The sequence below is a fragment of the Epinephelus lanceolatus genome, chromosome 5 (assembly GCF_041903045.1).
Source record: "Epinephelus lanceolatus isolate andai-2023 chromosome 5, ASM4190304v1, whole genome shotgun sequence".
Classification (NCBI taxonomy): Eukaryota; Metazoa; Chordata; class Actinopteri; order Perciformes; family Serranidae; genus Epinephelus; species Epinephelus lanceolatus.
Window position 1 is genome coordinate 38974134 of NC_135738.1, and position 26497 is coordinate 39000630.

The following is a 26497-nucleotide window of genomic DNA, read 5'->3' on the forward strand; positions in this document are numbered from 1 at the left end:
GTCCTCGCAGCAGATAAGGAAAAACTCCCCCGTCCCTCGTCGACCTCCTCGACATTTCACCTCCAGTATTTACAGAACTATAACTAACTATAACTATCTATGAGCTATAAAAACACAAACTATTGCAAAAAGACGAACGATGGCAAAACTATGACCTATAGTGAAAACACGACAAAAACACAGCAAAAAAAACTCAAAAGCTTTCAAAAAAACACAAATACTATTATTTACAACACTAAATATTATTTACAAAGAAAACGCTGCTAAAATACTCCTTGTCAGCTGTCACTCCTACTGTGCTCACTTCCCTCCCCTCCTCCCCAGGTAATGACGTCACTACCGTAATGTATCTGGAAAGCTCCGCTTCTCAGCTTTCAGAATTATGTCGATAGCTTGAATGGTCGAGGAGCTACGGTAATTTGAAAAATGCATGTCATTTCCTGTCGTGGGCGACAGCGTCGGTTGTAAAGATATTATAAATTTAAAAAAATCGATTATCAGTTTTCCACATCGATGCTCGCATCGTTCAAGACAGAATCTTGATGCATCTAAAAATGTTTTTTTCCCCCACCCCTACCAGAGACTGTATTGTATTAAATTGCTGTGTGCTGTAAATTCACCACCTCTATGAGGAGAAGGCAGAGGATAATGTTATGTTGGAGTCCGTGCAAAGCCTCTCCTTCCCTGGGCAGCTGCTTCCATCTCGTTCAGCCCCTGTCTACACGTATACAGATGTTTTTGAAAACGGGTATTTTCTCTGTTTTAAAAAATAATTGTCCACACGCTCTTCGTTTTACAAAATATCTAGATTCCACAATAGAACACAAAAACAACTCTACATGTTTGCATGCATGCAGTGTTCACACAGACAGCTTTGCTGCTGCGGCGCCACAAAATTTTGGCTTCTGTAACCTTAAGCTGAGTTTGTGTCTAGCCAAAGGTCTAAATGTAGAGGAAACTATGCGTTTACAAAAATATCTGTATGCATATAGACAGGGCCTCAGACTCGCCCTGGATCTGGGTCAGCAGCTTCCTGTACAAGGGAGCAGTGTGAAAGCAAGGAGCACTGACTCTGATGCTACATTTCGGGACCGAAACACACCCAGAAGTAAACTGCACACTGACATACAACAACACCAATAAAACAAGCAAATAAAAAAAACCCATCACAACAGCAACAAAAAATAAATAAACAACTACTCAACTTGAAGAATCTCAGTCGACTGAGGGGTCTCCGACAGATGAAACAGCTCTATAACCATGCGACTGCATTTCTCTTCACTCTCTGTTGTGACGGCTCAAAAGCAGCTTTAACCCTATGGGCCCGAACGACGCAAATTCACACCTGTTCTTCTCTATAGTTTTTCTCCGCGACCGTGCGTCATAGTGAGAAGCCACGCACATCACGTGAAACAGCGGAATTGTAGCTTTCCGACAAGACCAAGTCGGTAGTCCAATGTTTTCACAGCGAAAAAAAATTATAATAAAAATTATGTATAACAGAGCTTTCATACAGCTTTGCACACACATTACTCTTGGATGGATTACTCACGATTGCAGGCTCGCACAGAAATGCCACGCATATCACATGAAAGCGCAGGAGCAGAGCTTTCCAGTGATACCACACACATCATTGTGCTGTCATCCGATCATGCTATAAATCCAGATTAATTGTCTACAAAATAAAAACCTGACGAATTTCTTTACAATCCATTGTACAGATTTTGTTATCAGTCACTTCAAATAGTGAGGAATATCATATCTTACCACATCTTAGGCTTGTGCGTGCTTCTCCCTGTCTATCCACATTTGTAGTCCGGCTTTCAAGATGCAAATATCTCCATATTGTCCAGTTGACACTCCATCAAACTTTGTATGACAAGATCAGCCACTTCACCTTTGCCCACCCAGACAACTGAGGCCTAATTATGCATGCATGACAGGGCCATAGTCACCATATACATTGAGGGGGACATGTGCCCCCCAGTGCCCAAAATGCCCCCCAATATATAACTGAAACTGAAAAACAACAACAAACTTTGTTTACTGCAAACAAAGTGGCAAATATTATCTTCATTGCACTTGGTTGACTATTTTTCTATGATCTTAGATGTAAATATTGCATGTTTCTTTCAGATAAAACACATTTTTGACTTGTGAATGAGTCAATGGAATTTTTGCAATAATGAAAAAATACTGGCAATCATGTCTGCATGGCACAAACCACATGTTTTGGACAGCTGTGAAGTGACAGAATGTCCCAGCATCATGGTTCTCATATTGCCAGATTCCAGAGAGTCTCCCCTCTTCATATATGGCAGAATATGTCAACTTCCAACTTGCTATGGTGAGATACATGTAAAAATGTAAGAATTTAGTCACACGGATTTGTTTTTTTCATTGATATAAAAATTAATATAAAATGCAGGCACATAGAAGGACATGAAATGATGGCAAATCTGGATAGCCCAGATTGTCCTGAAAAAAACAAAACAAGATATAGCATGTGTATGTAGCCTTTATAATGACTGTGATATGAGCTTAAAAGTAAAGGCAGTAAAAATACCCCAAAAACGCCTAGGGCCCATATGGTTAAGCCACATATACATGTTACACATAAACACGATTGATTCTGACTCCAAATGTGAGGTTTGTCAGCCCTGATCTGAATGTTGAATGGACTGTTTTTTTTAAAGACCATAAAACTGCATCTCTCTCTCTGTCTCTAGCCTGGGATGGAATAATTGTGGAGATAAAGTGGCTGTGGAGCTGGCCAAAGTTATGCCTGTCTGTCAGAAGCTGACCAGAATAGAGTGAGTTTGTGAACACGCACGCACACACGCACATACGCACACACAGAGTTCTTTTTAGTTTTCCTGCAGTCTCACAGATAGCTTTACCATTTCTGTATTACTTTATCTATCTTTCATTTGAGTTTGTTTGGTAATCAATTTTTTTTGTCTTTACTGCAATTCAGTTTAAATTCAGTACCTCCTTTAGCTAACTGACTTGTCAACCACATGCTCAATGGAATAAAAATGAGTATGTATGTGTGTGTTTATTTCTCTTAGTTTGGAGTCAAACGCTGTGAGTGTTTTTGGAGCGGAGGCCCTGTGTAGAGCCTTACAGTTGTGTCCTGCCGTACAGCTCATCAGGTAAACTTATAGTCTCAGGCAAAGTTTGGCTCATACAGGCACCTGTAGATATTGGCTGCGTTTCCTAGTTAAGAGCGATCTTAAGACTTAAGAGCACAGTTAAGAACGTCCTAGCTAAGAAGGGTCACTAAGATAAGAGTGTTTCCCAGATGCCTTCTTAATGCCCTTCTTAGGATCGCTCTTACGATCGCTCTTTTAGACGCTCTTAACAGGAGCTGGCCACTACCGCGATCAATCGATGTCAGACACATCGATCACCCACTTCATCAGTGCATAAGTCACACACAGCGCTGCTGCCTAACGCACTAATTCCCTGCTGCTCGTGTGTATGTGTGTTCTAATAATTCTAATGAAAAACGAAGACGATAAATATTTGTTATTGACCTATTTTCATGACAAAAACAAGACTACAACTAAATAAGAAGCAGTCTTGGTAAGAGAATCATAAGGAAATGTATTATATTTAAACAAAAAAACACAGACGCCTTGCTGAAGGCGGTACTGTCTCCCACCACCTCCAGGAAGCTCCCCACTGCGTAAAAAGAGCTCAATTACACCTGTCAGTTGCCTGATAACTGTGAAATGTCACAGGTTTGGAGGGTGGATGTGTTTCTGTCAGATGTGGGATATGTGCGGACAAATTATGATAAATGATTGTCATGATGATTCATTTTATTTGTGTGCCTGATGTGCACAGCACATACAGGAACACACTTGTTATTGCTCATACTTATTTTTCGTCTTATTATTATTTTTCTGCAGCCAGATTTCAGTGCGTAACTTGTGCCACAGCTTTGAGCGCACATAGGGTCTTAATAAAGCATATAGATTCAAGATTTAAAGTGTTTATTGTCATACACACAGTAAGGACACGTTTTTCCCTGCAGAATGAAATTTGTTCTTTTCTGTCACCAATTAATGCTAAACAATATAAATCTAAAGTATAAAATAGATCAAAATATATACTGTGCGCACTGTTTTAACGTGTTCTTGCTTAGTGTAATATTAATGTGCTTGCTGTGGCTGGATCTGTGAGCGTTTGGTCGCTAAGAAGACTGTCAAGAGTGGGTCAGCTCGATCTTACAACTCCTTCTTAGTGAAAGATCTTCTTAAGCTAAGAGCGATCTGGGAAACGTGTTTTTCTTTCACGGGAGGCTTAAGAGTGTTCTTAAGAAGCTCTTAGCGCTAAGAGTGATCTGGGAAACGCGGCCATTGTTTGTAACCTTCACTATATGCCGAGAGCACATTCTGCTCTTTGCTTGTTTTCACTACAGCTTATGATGTCTTGTTACTGCCCATTACATGTTTAAAATCAGCTTTATGTATTATATACTTAAACACTGAGGATATTAAATGTTACACTGCTTGGTTTTTCAGGCTGTGGAGGAACAATGTCCTGTCCAGTGAAGCCCAGAGGCTCAGTCTGAAGGACAGGAGGCTAAATTTCTCACCCACCTAACATGATGTGTATCGTTGGACGGTGGCGGCGGCAGGAAGAAGAAACATTCCACTTCATCAAAACATGCAGAGGTGAATCACTGCAACCGCTTCAGCCACACAGAAGTTAAAATGCGTTTTCCCTGCAGTATGACCATCAGAAAAGCATGAAGAGTGATGTTATAAAATCTCAGTGTAACATTTTACGTTTAAAAACCCTTAATCATTTGTGTGTCCGATGACTGCAGCAATTGGTGTCTGTAATGGTGTGACTACTATGTGGTCTACTATTTTCTTTTTACTGTATGAAAGAGTTCTCATCCCTTTTGGTATTTCCCCAAAATATATTGGTGTTTATAATGTTAAAAGTCTCACTGGGGAATGATGTGAATAAGTACAGTTGTACTGCTGAATGTTTCTAAGGTATTATTTTTGAGAAAAGCATCTATTTTTGAGACTATTTAAATGTATGAGTGCACTTATTGGCCTCTAGTTTCACAGTAGTAAACAGGTGTAATCAGCTGCCAGTGTGGCAATGGTTACGTTTACATGCACACTAATATTCCACTATTATTCTGAATATGACAATATTTCGAATTTGATACGGGTGTAACATGTAAACTGCATGTAAAAAGGAATATTGGTAGAATATTATTTACAATATATTTCCAATATATCCAATATATTTACAGTCAGCGCTTACTGTTTATTTGTTTGAACATGGAAATGGATTTGGTTACATAAGCTACCTAAGGAACAAAATACAAATTTGAGGTTGTATGACCCGTTGTTTTATTTTCTAACAATGAACTGTGTGTTTTCAGCTGTTGAACTGAAATTATACAGATGTCAAAGTGATGTAAAACTGTGATAGGGTATGATCTCACTGTCTGAGATAGCTGATGGAGGGACAACCCACAAAATTTATTAATTTGGATCAGCCCCACCTTTTCAGTCTCATTACTGTCAGACTTCACACCATCCAACACTGCCATGAACCTAGAGGCCATGACGTAAAGAATTCCTTGGTTTTTCATTTGATAAAATTATATAATAATTTATAATCATATGTATGCAGACTCTGATACACTGAGTCACTTTGCACTGTAATGTGTTTACAATAATTAGAGGCCACATTAGTAAAAACACAATAACTCATGAACTCACAGTAAAGAAAGAGCTGAAAGGGAGGACCCCTCCCCCCTGTTCTCTGCTCTTATGGTCATTTTAGGTTGTGGTCACTATCCAGTTTGCGTATTTATTTCCGATGTTATCATGGGAAGTTATTTATGTAATTCAAACTTTTATGTTCATATGAGATGATAATTAGATTGAACAAGAAGTGTGAAACACCACACACTAAGAGTAACAGATGTAACAGTTCCATTATGATCTTGAGAAAAACACAACATGCCAATGAGCACAGACAGGAATGACGTGTGGTGCTGTAGCTCATCTGTTAAAAATGGTTTTATTTTATAGTTTGTGTTAAGATTTTACTTCTCACATGACAAATTGCCTCTGTCCCTGACATTAATTCATTCTGACTTGCACTGAAATGTCAGCTGACATTAAACAAACATACAAAAAAAACAGCATTGGCCATTATTTACACTTTACAATTGTTCTTCCTTTTTCTTTCTTTCTTTCTTTCTTTCTTTCTTTCTTTCTTTCTTTTTCTTTATTTCTCTCTACTTGCTTTCTTCCTACTTTTTTGTTTTTATAGATACATATTGTGTTTACCTAACTAAGAGTTAATTATCAACTGATATACATTTTGCTGTTTATTTTCTCCTTTGTTTTGTTATTTCTTACCTCAGATGACATGTCAATATGACCTAGTTTCTGGAGTACACAAGTCAGTTTCTCCCCACACATTCCACAAAGTGTGTTTTATGAACCAGTGTTTTCCTTTGGACTAATTCCTTTGGACTAATTCCAACAAGAGCAGCTGAAATGACAGCTGTCCTTGTCAGTCATGTTCTTTGGCCAAACACATTCACAGGACTCCCATTCCTTTATTTACAGTATGTTAATCTGGCACTCTCTGGTGGTTGGGACAGGTGGTGCAAATGTGGTGCCATTTCTGCCCCTCTGCTGTATTAAAGGGATAGTGCACCCAAAAATGAAAAGGGAGGCTCAGGTGAAGTTATAGAGTCCTGTGTATCCCGTGCTCACGTGTGCGTACTTGCGCGAGACTGTGAGACATGGCGCGCACACGTGAGCACGGTGTACAGAGAGGCAGTTAGAGCTGCAGGCTACAATGAGGCTAAAAACAGAGTTCAAATGACGATGTGGATGACACTCAGCTATATTTTTCAGTAAAACCAGATGATTTTAGCAACCTTAACACTCTTCACAGCTGTTTAGCTGCAATAAAGGACTGGATGTCTGTCAACTTTCTTCAACTAAATTCTGACAAAACTGAGCTTCTCATTTTTGGCCCTGAAAATACTGCTAAAGGCATCATTCAGCATATTGGCCCACTTGCCCCCTATGTCAAAACTAACACCAGGAATCTTGGTGTTATATTTGACCCTAAATTGAAATTTGAACGTGTCAATAAAATGGTTCGATCATGCTTTTTTTCAACTCAGGAACATTGCAAAAATCCGACCATTATTGTCAGCTTCTGACTTAGAACATATCATTCATGCCTTCATTTTTTCCAGTCTCGATTACTGCAACTCTCTTTTCACTTGCTTTAGCCAAGCTGATCTGTCACGTCTTCAGCTTGTACAAAATGCAGCACCTAGGCTATTAACTAGGACTGGCCATAGATCCCACATCACTCCTGCTTTAGCCTCACTGCACTGGCTGCCAGTGAAGCTCAGGATTGATTTCAAGATTCTTTTAATCTCTTATAAGGCCTTACATGGTTTAGCTCCTGCCTATATGTCCGAGCTACTAAGCCTGTATACTACCGAGCGGTCACTTAGGTCTTCTAACCAAAACCTGTTGGCCATACCATGTGCCAAACTAAAAACCAAAGGTGACTGTGCTTTTGCTGTCCTGGCACCCAGACTTTGGAACAATCTCCCCACTTCCATCAGATCAGCTGAGTCTGTTGACTGTTTCAAAAAAACACCTAAAAACCTACTTTTTTAGAATGGCTTTCTCATAACATTTGATAAATTCAAGTGTGTGCTCTGGGTGATGACTGTATGCTTGCTGTGCTCGTATTGTATGCGTGTGATGTCTGCATGTGTTCTTGAATGTGTCTTTTATGGTTTTTGTGTCCTCTTTTCTTTGTGTCCCAATGTCAGTGTAAAGCACTTTATAACCTGTGTTAAAAAAGGTGCTATATAAATAAAGTTTTACTTACTTACTTACTATTTAACAAAAGAAAAAAAGCAACTGACAGAGATGGGTTTGCCTTCTCAAGGGCATATATGGCAGATAACAGCATTTAAGTTTTAGCGTTTTTTTTTTTGACCACAGGTGTATTTCTGAGGTGGCAAGTTGAATCACTTGCAAGCACTGCCTGCACCATCTACATTTACGACCATGACTCCACTATATTTTATGTATGTTTTTTTGTTAATTGTTGGAACTCTGTGATGCTGCTATTCTTGGCAGGGTCTTGTAACTCTAAATAAATCAATATTTGACAGCTGTAGGTACTAGTTACAGTTAAGACTTTACAAAAAATGCATGTGATCCAAGACCACAGGGGTTTATGTTTGAGTTGCCAGGGAACATACTGTGCCCTTTCGCTTTGTTAGAATATTACCCGTTGTTGCTACTGCGCAATCCATCAGCCTTTTGCCATATTTCAAAGTGGACAAATTACAGCAATGATCTATGTGAGTTAATGATGTAACTGAAAATAGATTGCATGCTTTTATTTATAGACTATTATACTCACTTTTCTCTGGCTATGTTGTAAGTTGCTAGCATTAGCATTTTTTTTTGTACAGTGACATGTTAACTTGGTTACTCAGCAATTAAGCAAGCTACACTGTAACAAAAATGACATCGCTAACAAGTGACAATGGCTGGATGAAGGTGAGTTGCTGATGGTAGATACATATGTTGTCATAATGTAACTGCGACATGATGAGAACTTATTTGTCTTTCTCCTAATGTTAGGTTTGCTAGAGCCCATGGGAGTGAGCTTTGTTGGCTTCAAGTTGCTACAAATTTGTAAAGCAGCTGGCACTTTCCACTGCATCTGTAAGTTGCTTGGCAACCACTCAACTAAATGTGGCTGAAGAATCATGTTGCTTGGTGGGAGAATGATTGTTATTATCAAAATGATAAATTATTTCATTCATGGTTGCAATTTTTAATATTTGCCTTTTATCTTAATCTGTGAAGCTTTAATACAGTAAGTTGTGTGTGACCAGCCTTTGGTTCTTCTTGCACTGAGATCTGGAGAGAAGTGAACTTAAACATCACATGTCTGGTTGCAATTCAAATTTAAACCTATGAAGAGAAAGAATTGGACAAAAGCAAAGCTATCCACCTTTTTTTCAAACAAGGAAGTAAATAGTGATCAACTTCCGTGTTTTTGTGCGTGACTTCCGGCTTTCCCTCGTGCTTTCCCTAACCGGAGCTAACGGTGCAAGCTATTTTTTTTTCAATTTTCAATTGTTTTTGTTAGTCAATCAGTTAGTTAGTTAGTTTGTCTGTGTATTTTATATAGATAACTGTGCCCACGTTTCCATTATTTGGTAATTGCCGGTAAAAATAATTCCCTTTAAACGCGAATAAATCGCATGTCAATCAAAAACTATGAACCAAAAAAGCACAATCTATCCCGAGTGAGACAAACTGCTTGATCCCCGTCTCCAGTGTACCAGCAAAGAACCTGCAGAACCGAATCAGCGAAAAACACACCGGGCTACACAGCCTCTCTACCTGAGCAGCTGAAGCTGCGGCTCGCACCCTCGACACACAGACACACAGACGGTGCTTCTGCATGCCAGCCAAACGTGTGCGCAACTGTGAGAAATAAATATGTGAGGTTTACGCTGCTTTTCTATCTTTTTTTCCCCTTTTCTTTCTTTCTTTCTTTCTTTCTTTCTTTCTGTCAGCGACATACGCTCCTAACACAGGACGGGTTGTTTTAATTGACTGAGTTGATTATTAAGCCATAGTGATGCGCGGATCGGCTCTGATAGCACCCGAATCAGCATGTACGCATCAACCATCCAGCCGTTACAACATGATTGAGCTAGCAAAGCAGTTTTGTGTTGCTATGTGTGGTATTTATTCAGTTTTGGGAAATCACGATGTCTAGAAAGCATCAGTGGCTGCAGCTGACAGGGACAGCTAACGTTAACACTAGCAGCAAAGCTAACATCAGGACGTCATCTGTTAAAAGCCTCCCGTTGTCGGATACGACATGAAACTACTCCAATTAGCTCAATCATGTTGTAACTAAGACATCCGCTGGAGAAGATATTTTTTTCAACGACCGTTTATTGAGTTATTACAGACACCACTAACGGCCAGTGCTGGGGAAGTTACTTTTAAAAAGTAGTGTTTGCTCGTTACTTGTTACTTCTTAAAAAAAGTAATCCCTTACTTTACTTAGTTACCCTCTGTGAAAAGTAACTTTTTACGTTACTCGTTACTTTTAAGTTACTTTTATGGTGCTTGACTTTGGGTAGAACCCAATCTCATTTCCTAAATGTGAAAAAATCCGAGTTTCCCACTGGTATTTACCACTTTGGTGATAAAATAAAGATTAAAGAGTGAGAGTTAATTTGTGTTGACTAGGCTACATGAATTTGTTACATGACAGATTACTACTACTAATAGCCTATTTGCCAGACCTGCTGCATCACTGAATGAGGAAAATATTAATATTCACAGACACTATCTTTGAACAAATAGTGTCATATTCATGAATAAATCATTTTCTGTTCTGTTATTACGTGTGTAACTGTGAGACTGTGTTTGTGTAACAGACTCATACTTTGCAGTAAGCTACAGACCTGCACGAATAAATTAATTCATTTTCTCTTCTGGTATGGTATGGTAGGTACTTTATTAACCCCTCGGGGGGAAATTTCAATGTCACAGCAGCAATTTAAAATACACAAAATAGGAGCTGCTGCAACAGGCTGCCGTTCACACAGCGCCAGGAAGGTAGGCAGGTTATGATTGTTCTGTTTTCTGTTAACACAATGCTGCATTTTATCAATGTTTTGGGGGTTGTTTTGATTTCCTTTGAGGTTCCGGGGTCGTATGTTGCCCATGTCTGAGGTCTGACTAGCGAGGTTAACGTTACATTAAACAACACTTACCCAGCCATACAAGTGCAGTTCGCTGTCAGTATATAGTTGGTCGACTTGTTCAGAATCGCCCAGGTCTTGCACATTAGTTAACGTTACTGTTTTGTGTCCTTGTCGCTGGCTCGGCAGTACTTCGGTCCGTAGAGCACAAAAACCATCAGATAAATCCTGGTATTCAATATCTTGGACCTGACCGCAAAGTACAAAATTATACACATCAAGGGATTTATATGCCTTGAGTTTTTCATGCGTATAAACGCTGGGTTTCTCCCAGGAGGTCAGGGAACCTCACTCCGTTGCTAATTGTTAGCTTATTACAATAAGTTAACCTGTCTTCGGTTGACAAACCGTTAAAATAATCCGAGGAGGCGTGTGTATCTTCCATGTTCCTCATAGGATTCTTGAGTTTGGCGCTCCTGTCTGTACTGTTGACATTGCAACTGTCACAGTTCCTGCCTAGTGCGCAGCTGAGGCAAACAGGCAGTGTCACTGTCAAATCTGTAGCCGGAAAAAGTAACGTTGTGCCCAACTGACAAAGTAACTACGTTCTGTTACCATATTTTCAGTAGTAACGCGTTACACTACTTTTTACCCAATAAAAGTAGTTATGTTACTGTAACGCATTACACACAACACTGCTAACGGCTAACAGCTAATAGCTAACGGTTAGCCCAGCTAATCTACGATAACCATGTTATTAATTACACACACAGAAATACTAATGTTTGTTCAATCATTGTGTTTATAGACTTTACAAACATAAGATTAGTCTAAACGGTGATATAGTGACGTGAAAAACATGACATATATATATATATGTATATATATATATGTATATATAGGCCTAGCTAAACTCAGCAGGTAAACAACATGACAATTCCCATTTACACAGTGTTCAAGAGTGCTGGATCGAAAGCGTCGCACAAAAAACTGGAAGCTGACTGCGTTCTGTTTTGCCTCCGTGTTTTCGTGAAAAATAAGGTGGATATGTAAAATCTGCAGAACTAAAGCGAAATATTGTGGAAATACCACAAACCTCAGAAACCAGATAACAATTTTTCTGTGCAAGGATATATGCCCCTCCAGCATTGTTGAAAATGATAGCTTCTGATGCCTCATGAATACACTAGAAACACGCTACGTATTACAAACACTCAAACATTTGACTGAAGTGGTCATCACAAACCTGTATGTAGATGTGAAACATAAGGTTCACTGAAGTCAATAGAGAGAATTGCTTGTGTCAGCTGGACATCTAGAACAACAAATTTATACCTGACAATTACTTCTCAGTCATCAAAGATGACTGGGGCGCATTGCATCACTTGGAAGTACTAAGGCAAGCCACAAGCTCAAAGAAAAGGAACGGATACTGGAGCCGCCTGCACAAAAGCTGATGATTGATGCAGTGACATGGTGGAACAGCACTCTGGAAATGCTGGAATGCTCCCTGGAGCAGGAACCAGTGATTTTGGCAGCTCTGCTGTCAGCTGAAGTGCACAGGAATGAAAGCAATTTCTGCACTCTGACAGATGTTGAAATACGGTCGCAGAAGATGTGGTGAAAGCTCTAAAGCCACTGAGGGCAGCCACAGTGGTAATGTCTGAGGAAAAGTTCCCAACTCTCTCCATCATTAAGCCTCTGTACTCATTGCTGATGGAGGAGATGAGCAGTATCATGCACGACTCCGCAGCAATAAGGACCTCAAGACTGCTGTATACAACAACTTGAATGCAAGGTATGCTTGCTTAAGGTATGTGTGGTACAGTCTTGTGTTATAATGCACAGAAACAAATGCACTGAGTTTTGTTTAAAGGTCCAGTGTGTAGGATTTAGGGAGATAGTGGCATTGAAATGGAATAATGAATACGACTTCTTCAGAGTATAATTACCTGAAAATAAGAATGTGTTTTCATTACCTTAAAAAAGACCTTTATAGCTGCATATGGAGCGGGTCCTCATCCACAGAGATTTTTAAATATGAAAATGCATTATTCATAGGAGGAACAGTGATTTGTAACATGGAACTGCTTTATTCAGTTTTTTTAATAGTTTAAATCATCAATTTGTTTTGGAGAGGAAGACACCTCTGCAGATAACTCAGCTCAGGGTAAAAACCTCCTGAGCAATAAACACTGAAGGACTTAGGTTCCTGCTGGTTGCAATCTGCAATCCTCACCACTAGATGCCACTAAATCCCCCTACCCCTCTACACTCACACACTTCTCCTTTAAAACACAGTGTAATGGGTTTCTAGTGAAGTTAAATTAGTAAAGAGTCAAAGAAATATTTTGCATTGATGGCGCTCCATAGATCAGCCTCCACGCCAAAAGCCATGGTATCAAAGAAAGCTCCAGCTGACACCACACAGGGAGAAGTGCATTGATCCACCCTTTAAAAACAGTTTTGGTGTATCCCTTGTTAATTGTGATACAAATGTGTACCAGAGGTTACTTTACATGAAAGTTCTTCATTCTCACCTTGTCCATTTGTATCACAATGAACCTGATGGCCAGGAAACCACAGAATGGCCATTAGGCTCATTGTGACACAAGCTTTTAAAGAGCTTAATTTACATGAAACATTACCATTCTCTCTTGGCCGTTTGTGTCACAATGTACATGATTACCACCTCCATGTATTTCCTTAGCATACTGATGGTGGACAATTCCAGAGGAAAAGCAGGAACCTCTTTCTTGTAACCACATTAACATGTGTGTGTTAATACATAGGTATGCTCCTGTTTGCTGGGCTGTGTGCCCTTGTTTGAGTTATCATCCAGTGAAGTTTTTCCAAATTATTTGCAAACTACATATATTCAATTTATACTTCTTACCCAAAGTTTATTGCTAAATGTGCATCAAAATCAATAGTTAATAGTAAACAGAGTTAAAAACACGGCCACAACTCTTCATGAGGAAGCAAACTAAATCCAGTTTCTATTAATGTCATGCCTACTGAGAATTGCTCATATACTTTTTAACCTTTAACTTTCACAGTGATTTCCAAATAATGCACATGAATGATAACCAACTCTGTGTGATATGACCTCAGTAATTAATAGTGTCATTATTCTAATGTGTTAACCACGACTGAAACTCATCAATTTAATATTCAGTGGTTTAAATGTGTAAAACAAATAAAACAGACAGTGTGTGTTTGCAAGGTGCTAAAAGCAAATTTGATCTATATACAAAATGTGATGAACTGTATTTGTTCAATGTGAAGAGACGGGTTTCAGGTTTTTCATCTACCTACCTACCTACCTGTATGCATCTCAGTTACTCTCCTTTTATACATTATCATCTCCCAGGTCAGGACCTGTCAGATAAGATGGAACTTTATTTACCCAAAGAGAACTTGGTGTGTAGTGGTTGCAATACTAACACCCCTTTTCCACCAAAATGAGTGTATGTACATGGGCTTTTGTAAACATGGGAAACCCCACTAAAAACAGGCTGTAGACTCCTTTCTCATTGCCAGTAGACTACATTGTGCACACAGCTCTGCTGCACAGGAGCCTGCCTTTAGGTTAGTAAACAATAGAAAGAAGAACGAAGGCCAGTAAAAATGTTATGGTGGTTACTTTAAAAAAATAAAAAAAAAATTAAAAAAAAATTATATGTTGGTTACTTAATTACTCTCCCTTTCAAACTCTGTGCAATGTAATTTGGGTCGTTGTTTGAGCACTGCTTGGGTGGGGACTGTACTTTTTGGCGGTGTGTCATTAAATCTCGCTGGTAAATGGGCTAGCATTAGCATGTTTACCTGGGTGTTGTGTTTCCATTGCTGCCAATCATAACTGGAGCCAATAAATACCCACGTGACTACTGCAGAGTCATATGACCAAGGCGTGAATGCTGACTGTGAGCTTTCTTATTACATACACAAGCAGGATGTTTGCAGGTGTCAGTGGGTTTTTTGTGCAGTGGGAAAGGTGCTTAAGTTGCAAAACATAAAAATGAGATAACAGTAAGGTGCAAACAAGGTGCAATTCAATAAATACAACACATACAATGCCAAAAACAGATTACCAATATGAATGTTAAATATGGTAGGTTGCTTATTTATGAAGTGGGGTGAAGTCTGCTGCTGAGAAGTTGAACAGTATGTTGGGTGGGCAGAGACAGAACAAAATCAAACAGCAGCTCTGGTGAGGGGTTGGCACAGGTGAGGTCCTCCCCTTCAGACGTCCTTCAGCTTTTGTTCATATGATGGCTGTAAAGCTACATGGTAACGTTAGCCTTTGTTACTCAACCACAGCATTTTTGGAGTTTCCCCCAAACTATTTATCGAAACACAGCATTTTGTTAATATTGATCTTGAAACTTACCAGTCTCTTCTGTCTCGCCACAAATCAAGTTTAGAAGGACATGTGCAGACTGTGACCTTTGGCCTCCATATGTTCCAGGCCATCCTCTCAGCACCGTGTCCATTGTGTTGAACCAGCAGAATATTTTTCTGTCCGCCCTGCTGGTGTTATTATGGTCAACAATTATTTCCTACTTTTGTCGCAGATTTTTTATTTTTCTCCCTGCATTGCACAAATGTACACAGGATCCCCATCTCCTCCAGCTTGCTTAAAATGCCTGCTGCACCAAATCACCCTGCATGGTCTTCTCACTCCATAAGGCAAGCAGGGCTTGTGTTTCATCTGCAGTCCAAGTGCTTGCCATTCTCTTTTTTCCTTACTTTCTTGACACACAGTTGAAACTGATAAAGTATCTGCTGTGTCTGATAATAGCAGCAGAGGCTATTTAAACATGTTGTTGAATAATCATTAAAACTTGATGCTGCTTGGCAATAAATAACACATAATGGAAAATAAATCTGAATTTTTGAAGAATCTTTGATGTGATGAAGCCACCAGGTTATATATAATCTTCGTAATGGTCCACAGACACTGACACATTGCATGTGTAACATTAGTATATTCAAATTAAAATCAAAATACAGATACTTCTTCACCTCAGTATGGTAAATAAAATGTGCACAACATGTTGAATATTTTTTATCCAGTTACAGTGTATTAACCAGCTCAAACTGCAAACACTGCACCACAAGTGGACAAAGAGGAATGGGGATGAGAGCATGTATTTACAGTTTTTCTCAGTTGCTTTAGTGCATTTCTCTGATCAGAATTAAAATTCTCATAACTGTTAGTTCAGCCTCCACAACATTTAGTCATTTGTGCACATCATAATAGCAGTTTCTCATTCCTTCCAACAAATTGCAAATGGTTTTGGACATGCATCAATTGCTTTCATACAATTCTCTGCTGTTTTATAACATTATCATTTGCCCATGTCATGTCAGTCAAAATGAACTATACTTATGAATGCTGAATAGTCATTCCCTATAAAACTAATCACGTTGTCAATCACGGCCTCACAATGGCTGAGGCTGGTCGAAGGGTGCAGCCAAATGTTGGGAGAACCACTGTAAATTCAATTATTCAAACATTTCGTCGGGAGAACAGGTGTGTATATTGGAAAGTAAATCAGCACTAAACAATCTGCACTGCACTACTGTCATTGTGTTATACGTGAAACTTACAGTGGGACAAGAACTTGTCACTTTTTACATTTTACATTTAGACTTACGGCTTTACTGCAGCAAAGAATTACTGTATTATAGTGTACAGTAGTGTTACAGTAAAGATTTGCCATATTTACAGTATGGAACTGTACTGCAGCATTTTACAAGTGGGAAGCACTGTTATTGTACACTAAAGTATTATGGGTTAATGCAGTGTATCTCATGTTTACTGTACATTACTGTAATTTTACTCTGCACCACATAGGATTGCAAGACAACCTCGCAGAGGTGGAAGAAGGCCCCTTTTTACTCTGGAACAAGAGGAAGCTGTTTGTGCAATGGTAACTGCAAACAATGCCATAAGGTTGAGAGAGATACAAAGCGCTGTTACAAAGGATGACAATATCTTTGGGAATATTGAATCTGTTTCAATCGCCACGATTGACCGAGTGCTCAGGAGAAATGAAATGCGCATGAAACAATTGTACAATGTGCCATTTGAACGGAACAGCGTCAGAGTGAAAGAGATCCATCACCAGTATGTACAGGTAAAACATGTATGTGTTCTATGCATACTCTGATGTTCAGTGCTGTAAACTGTTTACTTTGTGTAGTGCCATGCAGTACACTTACATGACAGTTCTGTGTATGTGTATTCACAGTACATACTGTACAATATGTTGTCCAAAATGCATTATGTTACACAGGAAAAGTTGTTATAGTTTTTTTCTCTCTCTCTCCTGGGATAAAGCGTGTACTGGAGCTGGAGGCCAGGGAACCGCTGTACACATTCATATACCTTGATGAGGCAGGTTTCAATCTGGCAAAAGGTAGAAGGCGTGGAAGAAATCGCACTGGACAGAGAGCAACTATTGATGCCCCAGGCCAGCAAGGAGGGAATATTACAATGTGTGCAGGCATCTCAGAAAACGGCGTCCTCACCCATATCCCCCCATCTCGGTCCATACAACACACAACATCTGCTGACCTTTTTAGACACTCTTTTCTGAATAAGTGTGGTGTTGTTTGTGATAATGTGGGTTTTCACCACTCAGATCTGGTCAGACAGTGGTTTGTGGCACATGACAGGATGCTGGTGGAATATCTCTCTCCCTACTCCCCATTTCTGAATCCGATAGAGGAGTTTTTCTCTGCCTGGAGGTTGAAGGTATATGACCGGCATCCACATGCCCAAATGGCCCTGCTAGCGGCCATGGATGCAGCATGTGAAGACATCACAGCAGAGTCCCGCAGAGAGTGGATTCGCCACTCCAGGAGATACTTTCCTCACTGCATTGCAAGAGATGATATTCGGTGTGATATAGACGAGAATATGTGGCCAGACAGACAGGAACGTCTGGATGTGCGTGAATGATACTGTGTATGTTGTATTTTCCCATATGTACTGCAATATTGTTTATGCACAGCTCTACCCAAAGGGTGTTTCTTATGTTTGTTGTCAATAAGTAAGTTTGTATTTTACTTTTGCACAATGCTGTGAACAAATGAGAATTGCAGTAAAAATGTGAAACATACATATTCAGTGTCTTGTACTCTGTTACCTCACTAAATACAGTAATTTGTTACTTTACTGTAGTTTTCAAATGACTGTGCGAATAGTGTATAGTGCTGTCTTGAGTATTTTCAGGTAGTGTCGCCAAGATCTGATTTTTTTGCATTGAAAAACACTTACAGAGTAAACTGTCATAATGAAAACATGACAAAGCCATTTGACTCTTGTTCATAAACAGTGGTGTCAGGACTTTTTATTTTGATGACACTGACACTTTCATTGACATGAATACTTGCTTTTGAGGAATGAACTATCCATTTTGAGCAAGTGACACAGTTTTGCAGGTTATCAACTAGGTTTTGCAGATTGCACTAATTGTTTTGAGAAATGCACTAACTCTTGTGCAAATGTTAATAGTGATTTGAGAAATGCACCAAAGCGATTGAGAAAAACTGTAACATATAATCACACACAGTACATGGCCCTCTGTATGAGGAAGCTGTCCAGGGTGCTTGTGCACACAGAGAGGAGGCATTTCTGCTACCATAAATGTATTCATTTATTTCTATTATTAAACACATTTTTGTTCTGTTACATAGCCTGTGTAACAGGGAGAAAGAAAACAATCAAAACTATAGCCTACCTTTCCAGGGGCCTGTATCACGAAGCAGGATTTTGTCTTAGCGAGGTAACTTCAGGGTTAACCCTGGGTTTTCGGTCTCACGAAGCCGGTTCAGTTCTTATCGGGGTAGATCACCATGGTAACTTAGTCTGAACGGCTGTCCTTCTCCAGAGCAGGGTAAGTTCAGGGTTGAATCTGATCCTATAAAAATCACCACCCACTGGCCAATCAGCTGTTCAGAAAAAAATGACTCCGCTGACAGAAATGCAGCCCAGTCATGACGGGAAGTTTAATTCATTTGATTGATTTTGATTTGAAAGTTTATTTTGAACATTAAAAAAGAAAAGAAAGCAACAACAACAGACAATGAAAAGATTGTTCAAAAAGGAGTGGAAAGAATTCGAACTTTCATCCCACCCCTTCATAAGAAAGAAACTGATCATTTGCGGACACTTAATAGCACCATTAATTAGTGCCAACATTTTGTTTTGTTGGAGGAAATGATCCCTGTTAAAGATAATGGGCCTAATTGACAGCTTTGCTGCTGGAAATGTGGAAAGTAGCCTATCATGTCTACACTTCATGGTGTTTGAGGGATTTTCCTTTTTGTTTTTTAAAGAGGGAGAGGTATATTTTTGCGCAGCTGTTAATTTCTTACACAGCTCAATATCAGGATGATTTTATTCAGACTATCAGTTTGGTGTTGATATGATTTCATTGTGGCGTCAGCTTTAAGCTTTATTGTAGCATATATAACGTTATGACAAAGAAGACCAATTTATCAGACGCAATGATGTTAGACGATAATTGTAATACACGCAATTCATCTGCGCAGCATTGATTTCATGGGATTCAAGGGTGTGATCAGTGTCAGATGTACAGGTACAGGTACTGTAGCTACTTGAACCAGTGATGAGTAATTTAACCTACACATCATTTTATTTGCTACCTTGTTTTGTCTTGATTTTTTCCCTCTCTCCTCCTCTATTTCTTCTTTCCTCACCCGTTTTTTTTCTTCTCTATCATGTGATTTCATTGATGTTTTGACAGGGGAATTTCTTTGATAAGCTTTTAGTGGCTTCTAACCTCTCCGGCACTTTTCTTTTTTTTAATCTTGTAAATCTTATTTTTAACATTATGTGCAAATAAACTAATCTAAACTAAAACTAAACATTATTCATCCTGTTATGCGTTGCCACACATGTTTCCTCCTCCTGCAGCTGCCACGGTGTTGGTCTTTTCTCTAATGTTGCTTTTCTCCTCCTCATATTTTAGTAGAATTAATCTCTGATCCTCACGTGAAATACGTTTTTCCCCTCACATACGGCGCTCTGTGAGGACGCTCAGTGACGCTGCGCTTCTCTCATGATTGTGATTGGTCCACTGCGTGCGCGTTCACGGCTTTTGATAAAGCAACCCTGGGTTGAGTTACCGAGTTGATATCCAGCGTCGTGATACCGATTAACCTGATTGCCATTGTTAGGGTTAGTCAACCCAGGATAGGTCTGGGTAACCCTGGAATTGCTTACGCTGATGATGTCACTGTTATTATAAAAAAACAACTGGAAATGGACGTTCTAACTAATCATTTAAATCTGTATGAACTAGCATCTGGTGCTAAGTTGAACCATAGTAAAACAGAGGGAGTTTGGATCGGAGACGAGAGGGACAAACCTAACATTAATGTTCAAATTAATCATGAAATAAAAATTTTGGGTATAACATTCTGTAGTAATGATTGTAGTGAAAGAAACTGGGAGCAAAAATTGACTGACACCAAAGAAGAAGTAAAAAAATGGGAGAACAAAGGTACCAGTTATAAAACCAGATTCAACATCATTAAAACTTTCATCCTGTCCAAACTCCTCTTTCTGGCTAACATCTTTCCTCCGTCAGAGAAAATGATTATGAAATTAAATGAACAGTGTGTTAATCTAGTGTGGGGTACAACCAGAGAGGTCACTAAAAGAGAAATAATGTTTAAAGGTAAGGAATACGGGGGTTTGGGGGCTGTAGACCTGGGCATTAAATTTAAGGTGGCTTTTGTTAGAAATGTGTCTGCTGCATTCCTCAGAAATGCTCTCTGGATAGGGAACAGATCACTGTGGAGAAAAAGGAGAGGGAGAGACCGAACTGGCCCATATTATAAATTATTATATGCTGATTATCTAATGGAACACTAACATTTAAATATTGATTGGAGTAGTTCATCCAGCAAACATATTTTTAATACAATTAATAATTATAAATATGGAGGCCTTATAAAATATAAATACATATCTGATAATTATAGCAATGAAGTGATAAATATATTAAAAAATAAATCCATGTCAGAGAGCATTAGAGACAACAGATGGCTGACATCAGTGGGCAGACTCCCAGTGAGAGCAGCTGTTTCATGGAGTTGTTACGTTACCACCAAAATATGTCCAATGATCAACTGCTCCGAGCCTGAAACTCAAGAACATCTGCTAATGAACTGTTACAGAGCACAAGAGTGTGGAGCATTTTAAAAGGTCTGGGTGTGAATTTTAAAATGTGCTACAAATCTGTTATGTATGGACTCTTGGATGAGAAGATGCCCCCGAAACACAAAGAGCTGTTTCAAATGATCATCAGTGTAGTTTGTGTTAAAATATGGAAAACAAGATGTGCCATGACTCTACATCAGACTGTCATAGACAGCAACATGGTCGTGAGGCAGGTACTCACAGACCTCCGGAGGAGGAAAACAATGGACAAATCTAAGTGCCTCCCCTGGCACATCTTGGATCTATAACTCTGACTAAAGGACACTTCCAGTCCTTTTGGTTGTATTGCTGTCATGTATTGCGTTATCTAATTTGTATGCTGATAAATTCCGTCTGTACTTGTATTTGAAATTAAATAAAGTTTATAAAAAAAAAAAGTAACCCAGGAAAGGTTGATCTCGTGTCGTAATACAGGCCCCAGATCAGTGTCTCTTGAATTGTATTGTTTTGGACTGCTGCCCACACTGTATGGCCCAGGGTATTGTAGTGTGCATTCAAGTGTGCACAGACACAACAGATGCTACTTATTTTCCATTGTTATTTATTGTCTTAATGTGTGTTATGCAACAATTTTGTTGCATAAACGTTGTTTGCCTTGCAAACGCTAATTATCTGTACTTGCACCTTAGAAGTGGCCCCCGCATTTTCGTTGTCTACATAGCATCCTTTTGTTCCTGTGCAAGGCAATAAAGCTATTCTAGGTTTGGAAATATTTGTTTTTTAAATTTAATGATGGTAACTATTATTACAAAATGATAATGCTTGACACTTATTGAAATGTTCCAATATTCAGGAAAACAGTGTTAAAAAATAAACACTTTTTACTTTATATTTAATGATTTCTATTTTTACATGTCTCTTATAATCGACCTGTTATGTAGATGAACCGTGTGTTGTGAGTAGAGGAGTGAGCTCTTGAGTGAGGAGTGAGGTGGCTCTTAAAAGAGCCGTTGTGGTTTGTGGAGCAGCAGCAGAGAGTTTAAGCTCTTTCTCCGCGGATACGACGGGCCAGCTGGATGTCTTTGGGCATGATGGTGACTCTCTTGGCGTGGATGGCGCACAGGTTGGTGTCCTCAAACAGGCCCACCAGGTAAGCCTCACTGGACTCCTGCAGAGCCATGACAGCGGAGCTCTGGAAGCGCAGGTCGGTCTTGAAATCCTGAGCGATTTCGCGGACCAGGCGCTGGAAGGGCAGCTTGCGGATCAGCAGCTCCGTGGATTTCTGGTAGCGACGGATCTCTCTGAGAGCCACGGTACCGGGCCTGTAACGGTGAGGCTTCTTCACGCCGCCCGTGGCCGGGGCGCTCTTACGGGCAGCCTTGGTGGCCAGCTGCTTCCTCGGAGCTTTGCCTCCGGTGGATTTACGAGCGGTCTGTTTGGTTCTTGCCATGACTTCTTCTTTCTCTGTGAAGGAGAACGATATGGTAACATGTAAAGACCCGCTGCTCTTAAACTGCGGGACCGGCTGTGAGATGGTGACGCTGTTTCAAACCTCCGGCTCCTGATTGGTGAGGGGCTCCTACGGAGCTCAGCACCGCCTGAAGGAGCGACCCACCGCCCACATCTCCGCTGCTTATTGGCTGGAAATCCTTTCAAAAGGTCCGCCAAAATTCAGGCTGGGCCGCCCTCTGCTGCTCTGCTGAAGCCTCTTTTCTGGTTGGTCTGGCAGGAACCGTCCCGCGCTCCGTGGATATATAGAGGAGGGTTTCAGCTGCTGAGAGAACACTTCTCTTTGTCCCGACTTTAGAGAGCATCTGAAAAATGAGTGGCCGCGGAAAAACCGGTGGCAAAGCCAGAGCCAAGGCAAAGACCCGCTCCTCCCGTGCTGGGCTCCAGTTCCCAGTCGGCCGTGTCCACAGGCTGCTGCGCAAAGGAAACTATGCGGAGCGTGTCGGTGCCGGCGCCCCCGTCTACCTGGCGGCTGTGCTGGAGTACCTGACCGCTGAGATCCTGGAGTTGGCTGGAAACGCTGCCCGCGACAACAAGAAGACCCGTATCATCCCTCGTCACTTGCAGCTGGCTGTCCGCAACGACGAGGAGCTCAACAAGCTGCTGGGCGGAGTGACCATCGCTCAGGGCGGCGTGCTGCCCAACATCCAGGCTGTTCTGCTGCCCAAGAAGACCGAGAAGGCCGGCAAGGCCAAATAAACCTGGACACTCTCTGACTGCTGGAAACCAGCCCCCCAAAACGGCTCTTTTAAGAGCCACACACTCCCCTCATAAAGAGCTCTGATTCTCGTGTCTCATTAATACATTTATAAAAAGGTACCCTTGGAAGCACGAGCGAAATTGAAGACCTGCAGAAATGAAGGCATGAAACATCAAAAATGTCAAGTTTAAAGTATAATGGAAGCAAAACAGGCTATTTTATCACATTTGATTTATCAATTAATTTCAATTGGTCACCAAGTCAGGAATAAACTAAACGGCCTAATTAGTTCTGATCTGAGGAATATACAGCAGCTACACTCAGCTGCTACTCCACGCATACAGACAGCTATTCCTATGATTCTTGGCGGATATAAACGGAGTGGGGACAAATGTAGCTAGGCTATATCAACACCTCCCAAACATCATAATTTTTAATCAGTAACTCTACGTTTCCCGGTTTAATAATCTTTATATATTATATATTACCTCCACCTGAAACAGCAGCAATTCTCATTTGTGATTTACACATGAATAATTAGCTACGTAAGGGTTAATGCCCGATGAGGTGTCCACTATCAGGAATTAATGGACGATGTGGAGGCATGAACCTCGCGTCGGACGGTTGCTTCCGCGAAGTCCATTAATTCCTGATAATGGATACCTCGAAGGGCGTTAACCCGCTTATACCATGGTCACTTACCAAAGAAATGAATATGAAATCAATTATTTATGCTTTAATGTGTTTTACAGTTAAAATCATGAGTTTTTCACAAGCCACAGCTGAGCGGACTATTTAATCTCTGTAGTTCACAGGCGTTGCCATGGAAACCCGCTGTGGCCGCAGTGTAGAGAGCATAGCGACTCTGATCAGTGAAGGGAAGTGAGATGATGGCTAAATGTTAGGCTACGTGATATTATTCAGAAGATGATTATTTCAGAAAGCCAGTGCTCTTCTTACCGCTTGTGTGTTACAGACTCTGGTGGTCAGAGGATGATGTGCAAAAAAACCCTTGAGATATTACTTTCATGATTCAGTGGCGTTCATTTATAGGCCCAAGGAAATTTGTTTCAAATAATCAACATCCAAATAGTAGGCTAGTCAAAATCGTTTTTAATTGCAACAAACAATTCCTAAGCATATAGTAGTAGTCGAGATTAAATCATATAAACACATTAACAAATTAACGATTCCCATTTAAAATTAAATGAAATAGACGCCGCATCGACTGCCTGAGCGCGTCCTCGCCAGCCGCCATCTTGGATGGGTCTCGCTTCGCCTCCACAGTGCATTCACTTCTATTGAATGCACAAGTAAAATAGAATAACTCACTGAATTTTCAACTATCTATCTATCTATCAATCTATCTATCTATCTATATGTATAAATATATAGATATATGTATCTATCTATATATATATATATATAAATAGATAGATATATAGATAGATACACACACACACATATATATATATAGGCTATACTGTATATACTGTATAAACACAATATACACACAATATACACAATACAAAACATAGTATAGCATATTAATAAATTTATTAATATATTTTAATAAAGAAAAAGCTCTATTGTTGATTGAGTTTATTTCTCACACACACCCACTCTCTTTTATACCCACAGCCACCAGACTTAATAATTGTTTGTTAAATAGATGATCTTACAGACTTCTTTGAAATTTTCTTTTCGGGGATTAATAAAGTTGTTCTTATTCTTGTTACACTGACTGCTGTGATCCCTCTAAAGTAGTAAAAAAACATTTTCAGTATTTACATAAACACTGAAATTAATTTTGGTATTGGTATTATAACTATGAAAATGGGACTGTGGTCAAGATAATTTGAAAAAAGATACAGAAGGATGAGCAGCAGGGGATATTTGCAGCACAGCTGGTGGAAAAGTGAATATGTGCACAAAGGTGTGCTATACATAATATGCTATACTATGTTTTGTATTGTGTATATTGTATACTACGCGCGTCAAAACAGCCGCCCCCATTATTTTCTATTTACAGACCCATACTGGCGGCGGCTCGATGCAAGTTGACCTGCCGCGTCGTGGCACTTTACGCTATTGTCCTATTTTTCCAGCGTGGCCGCCCTTGAAAAAACGCTATTTTGTACTTCCCAGCCTAGCGGACTGGAGTGTGCAATAGAAATCCGGTTGACGCGGCACTTGACGCGTGTTGTCTCTGTCTCTTTTTCTCTATTACTGTTAATTTATTATGCTGATCTGTTCTGTACGACATCTATTGCACGTCTGTCCGTCCTGGAAGAGGGATCCCTCCTCAGTTGCTCTTCCTGAGGTTTCTACCGTTTTTTTCCCCTGTTAAAGGGTTTTTTTTGGGGGAGTTTTTCCTTATCCGCTGCGAGGGTCGTAAGGACAGAGGGATGTCTTATGCTGTAAAGCCCTGTGAGGCAAATTGTGATTTGTGATATTGGGCTTTGTAAATAAAATTGATTGATCGATTGATTGATTGGTTTGTTTTTCAGGTTAATGTGGGAAGAAGCAGCGGGTTTATCGGGCAGCTGAGTGAAGCTGGGTGAAGTGGAGGCTGCAGAGGAAACACTGGGATGGGTTAATGTCTGGAGCTTGAGTTATTAGTGGCTCGGTCCCAGCAATGGGTCAGGCGTTACGGTTGTGTTAAGTGAGTAAGTTAGCCCGGCAGCCCAGCTAACATTTTCAATTAGCATTGTAAAATGTAGCCTGTGATATATTTGCTGAGATGGAGGCGAGGCTCAGTGACTAGAAGAGCTGATAGAAGCACTCCATAGCTGTAAGTTACTCCAGTAGCCGGTGGCAGCCGACTTGGCTAGTGCTAACACCGGGAGCTAACTCTAACGTTCCTCCTCTTCTCCGTGAGTGAGAGCGATGTTTTGCGGGCAGCTGGCTCGCGGGCTGCCCACTAGGCTAAAACATCGTTTCAGGTTAAAGTAGGAAGAAGCAGCAGGTTTATCGGGCAGCTGAGTGAAGCTGGGTGAAGTGGAGGCTGCGGAGGAAACACCGGGATGGGTTAATGTCTGGAGCTTGAGCAGCCCGCGAGCCGACCCGGCTAGTGCTAACACTGGGAGCTAACACTAACGTTCCTCCTCTTCTCCGTGAGTGAGAGCGATGTTTTAGCCTAGCAGGCAGCCCACGAGCCTGGCGAGCCCACCGTTAGCTGCGGTAAGGGAAAGCATGAGGGAAAGCGGCTGACCGAAAGTCACGCACAAAAAAACGGAAGTTGATCACTTTTTACTTCCGTGTTTGAAAATAAGGTGGATAGATGAGTGATTCACAGTAGAATAGT

General features: G+C 40.3%; 3 protein-coding genes across 5 annotated transcripts in view; 2 read left to right on the forward strand and 1 right to left on the reverse strand.

The window, feature by feature from the left end:
* Window positions 1-6204, forward strand: part of nlrc5 (NLR family, CARD domain containing 5) — a 58831-nt gene extending 52627 nt beyond the window's left edge. For 2 of the 3 annotated variants that reach the window (XM_033635812.2, XM_078168210.1), the window contains exons 52-54: window positions 2730-2813; window positions 3072-3155; window positions 4533-6204. In XM_033635812.2, coding sequence (XP_033491703.2) covers window positions 2730-2813; window positions 3072-3155; window positions 4533-4614 — 250 coding nt within the window. In that variant the 3' untranslated portion in view covers window positions 4615-6204. The other variant, XM_078168211.1, reaches the window with a different exon arrangement.
* A 15376-nt stretch (window positions 6205-21580) lies between these two features.
* Window positions 21581-22445, reverse strand: LOC117262528 (histone H3-like). The gene has a single exon (XM_033635534.2). It carries the CDS (start codon window positions 22429-22431, stop codon window positions 22021-22023), a length of 411 nt encoding a protein of 136 aa, XP_033491425.2. The 5' UTR covers window positions 22432-22445; the 3' UTR covers window positions 21581-22020.
* A 170-nt stretch (window positions 22446-22615) lies between these two features.
* On the forward strand, window positions 22616-23221 carry LOC144463534 (histone H2A-like). The gene has a single exon (XM_078168223.1). It carries the CDS (start codon window positions 22803-22805, stop codon window positions 23187-23189), a length of 387 nt encoding a protein of 128 aa, XP_078024349.1. The 5' UTR covers window positions 22616-22802; the 3' UTR covers window positions 23190-23221.
* Window positions 23222-26497: the final 3276 nt, after the last annotated feature.

Coding starts and splice junctions, on each gene's coding strand:
- LOC117262528 (XM_033635534.2), bottom strand. CDS start 22,431: ATGGCAAGAACCAAACAGACCGCTCGTAAATCCACCGGAGGCAAAGCT.
- LOC144463534 (XM_078168223.1), top strand. CDS start 22,803: ATGAGTGGCCGCGGAAAAACCGGTGGCAAAGCCAGAGCCAAGGCAAAG.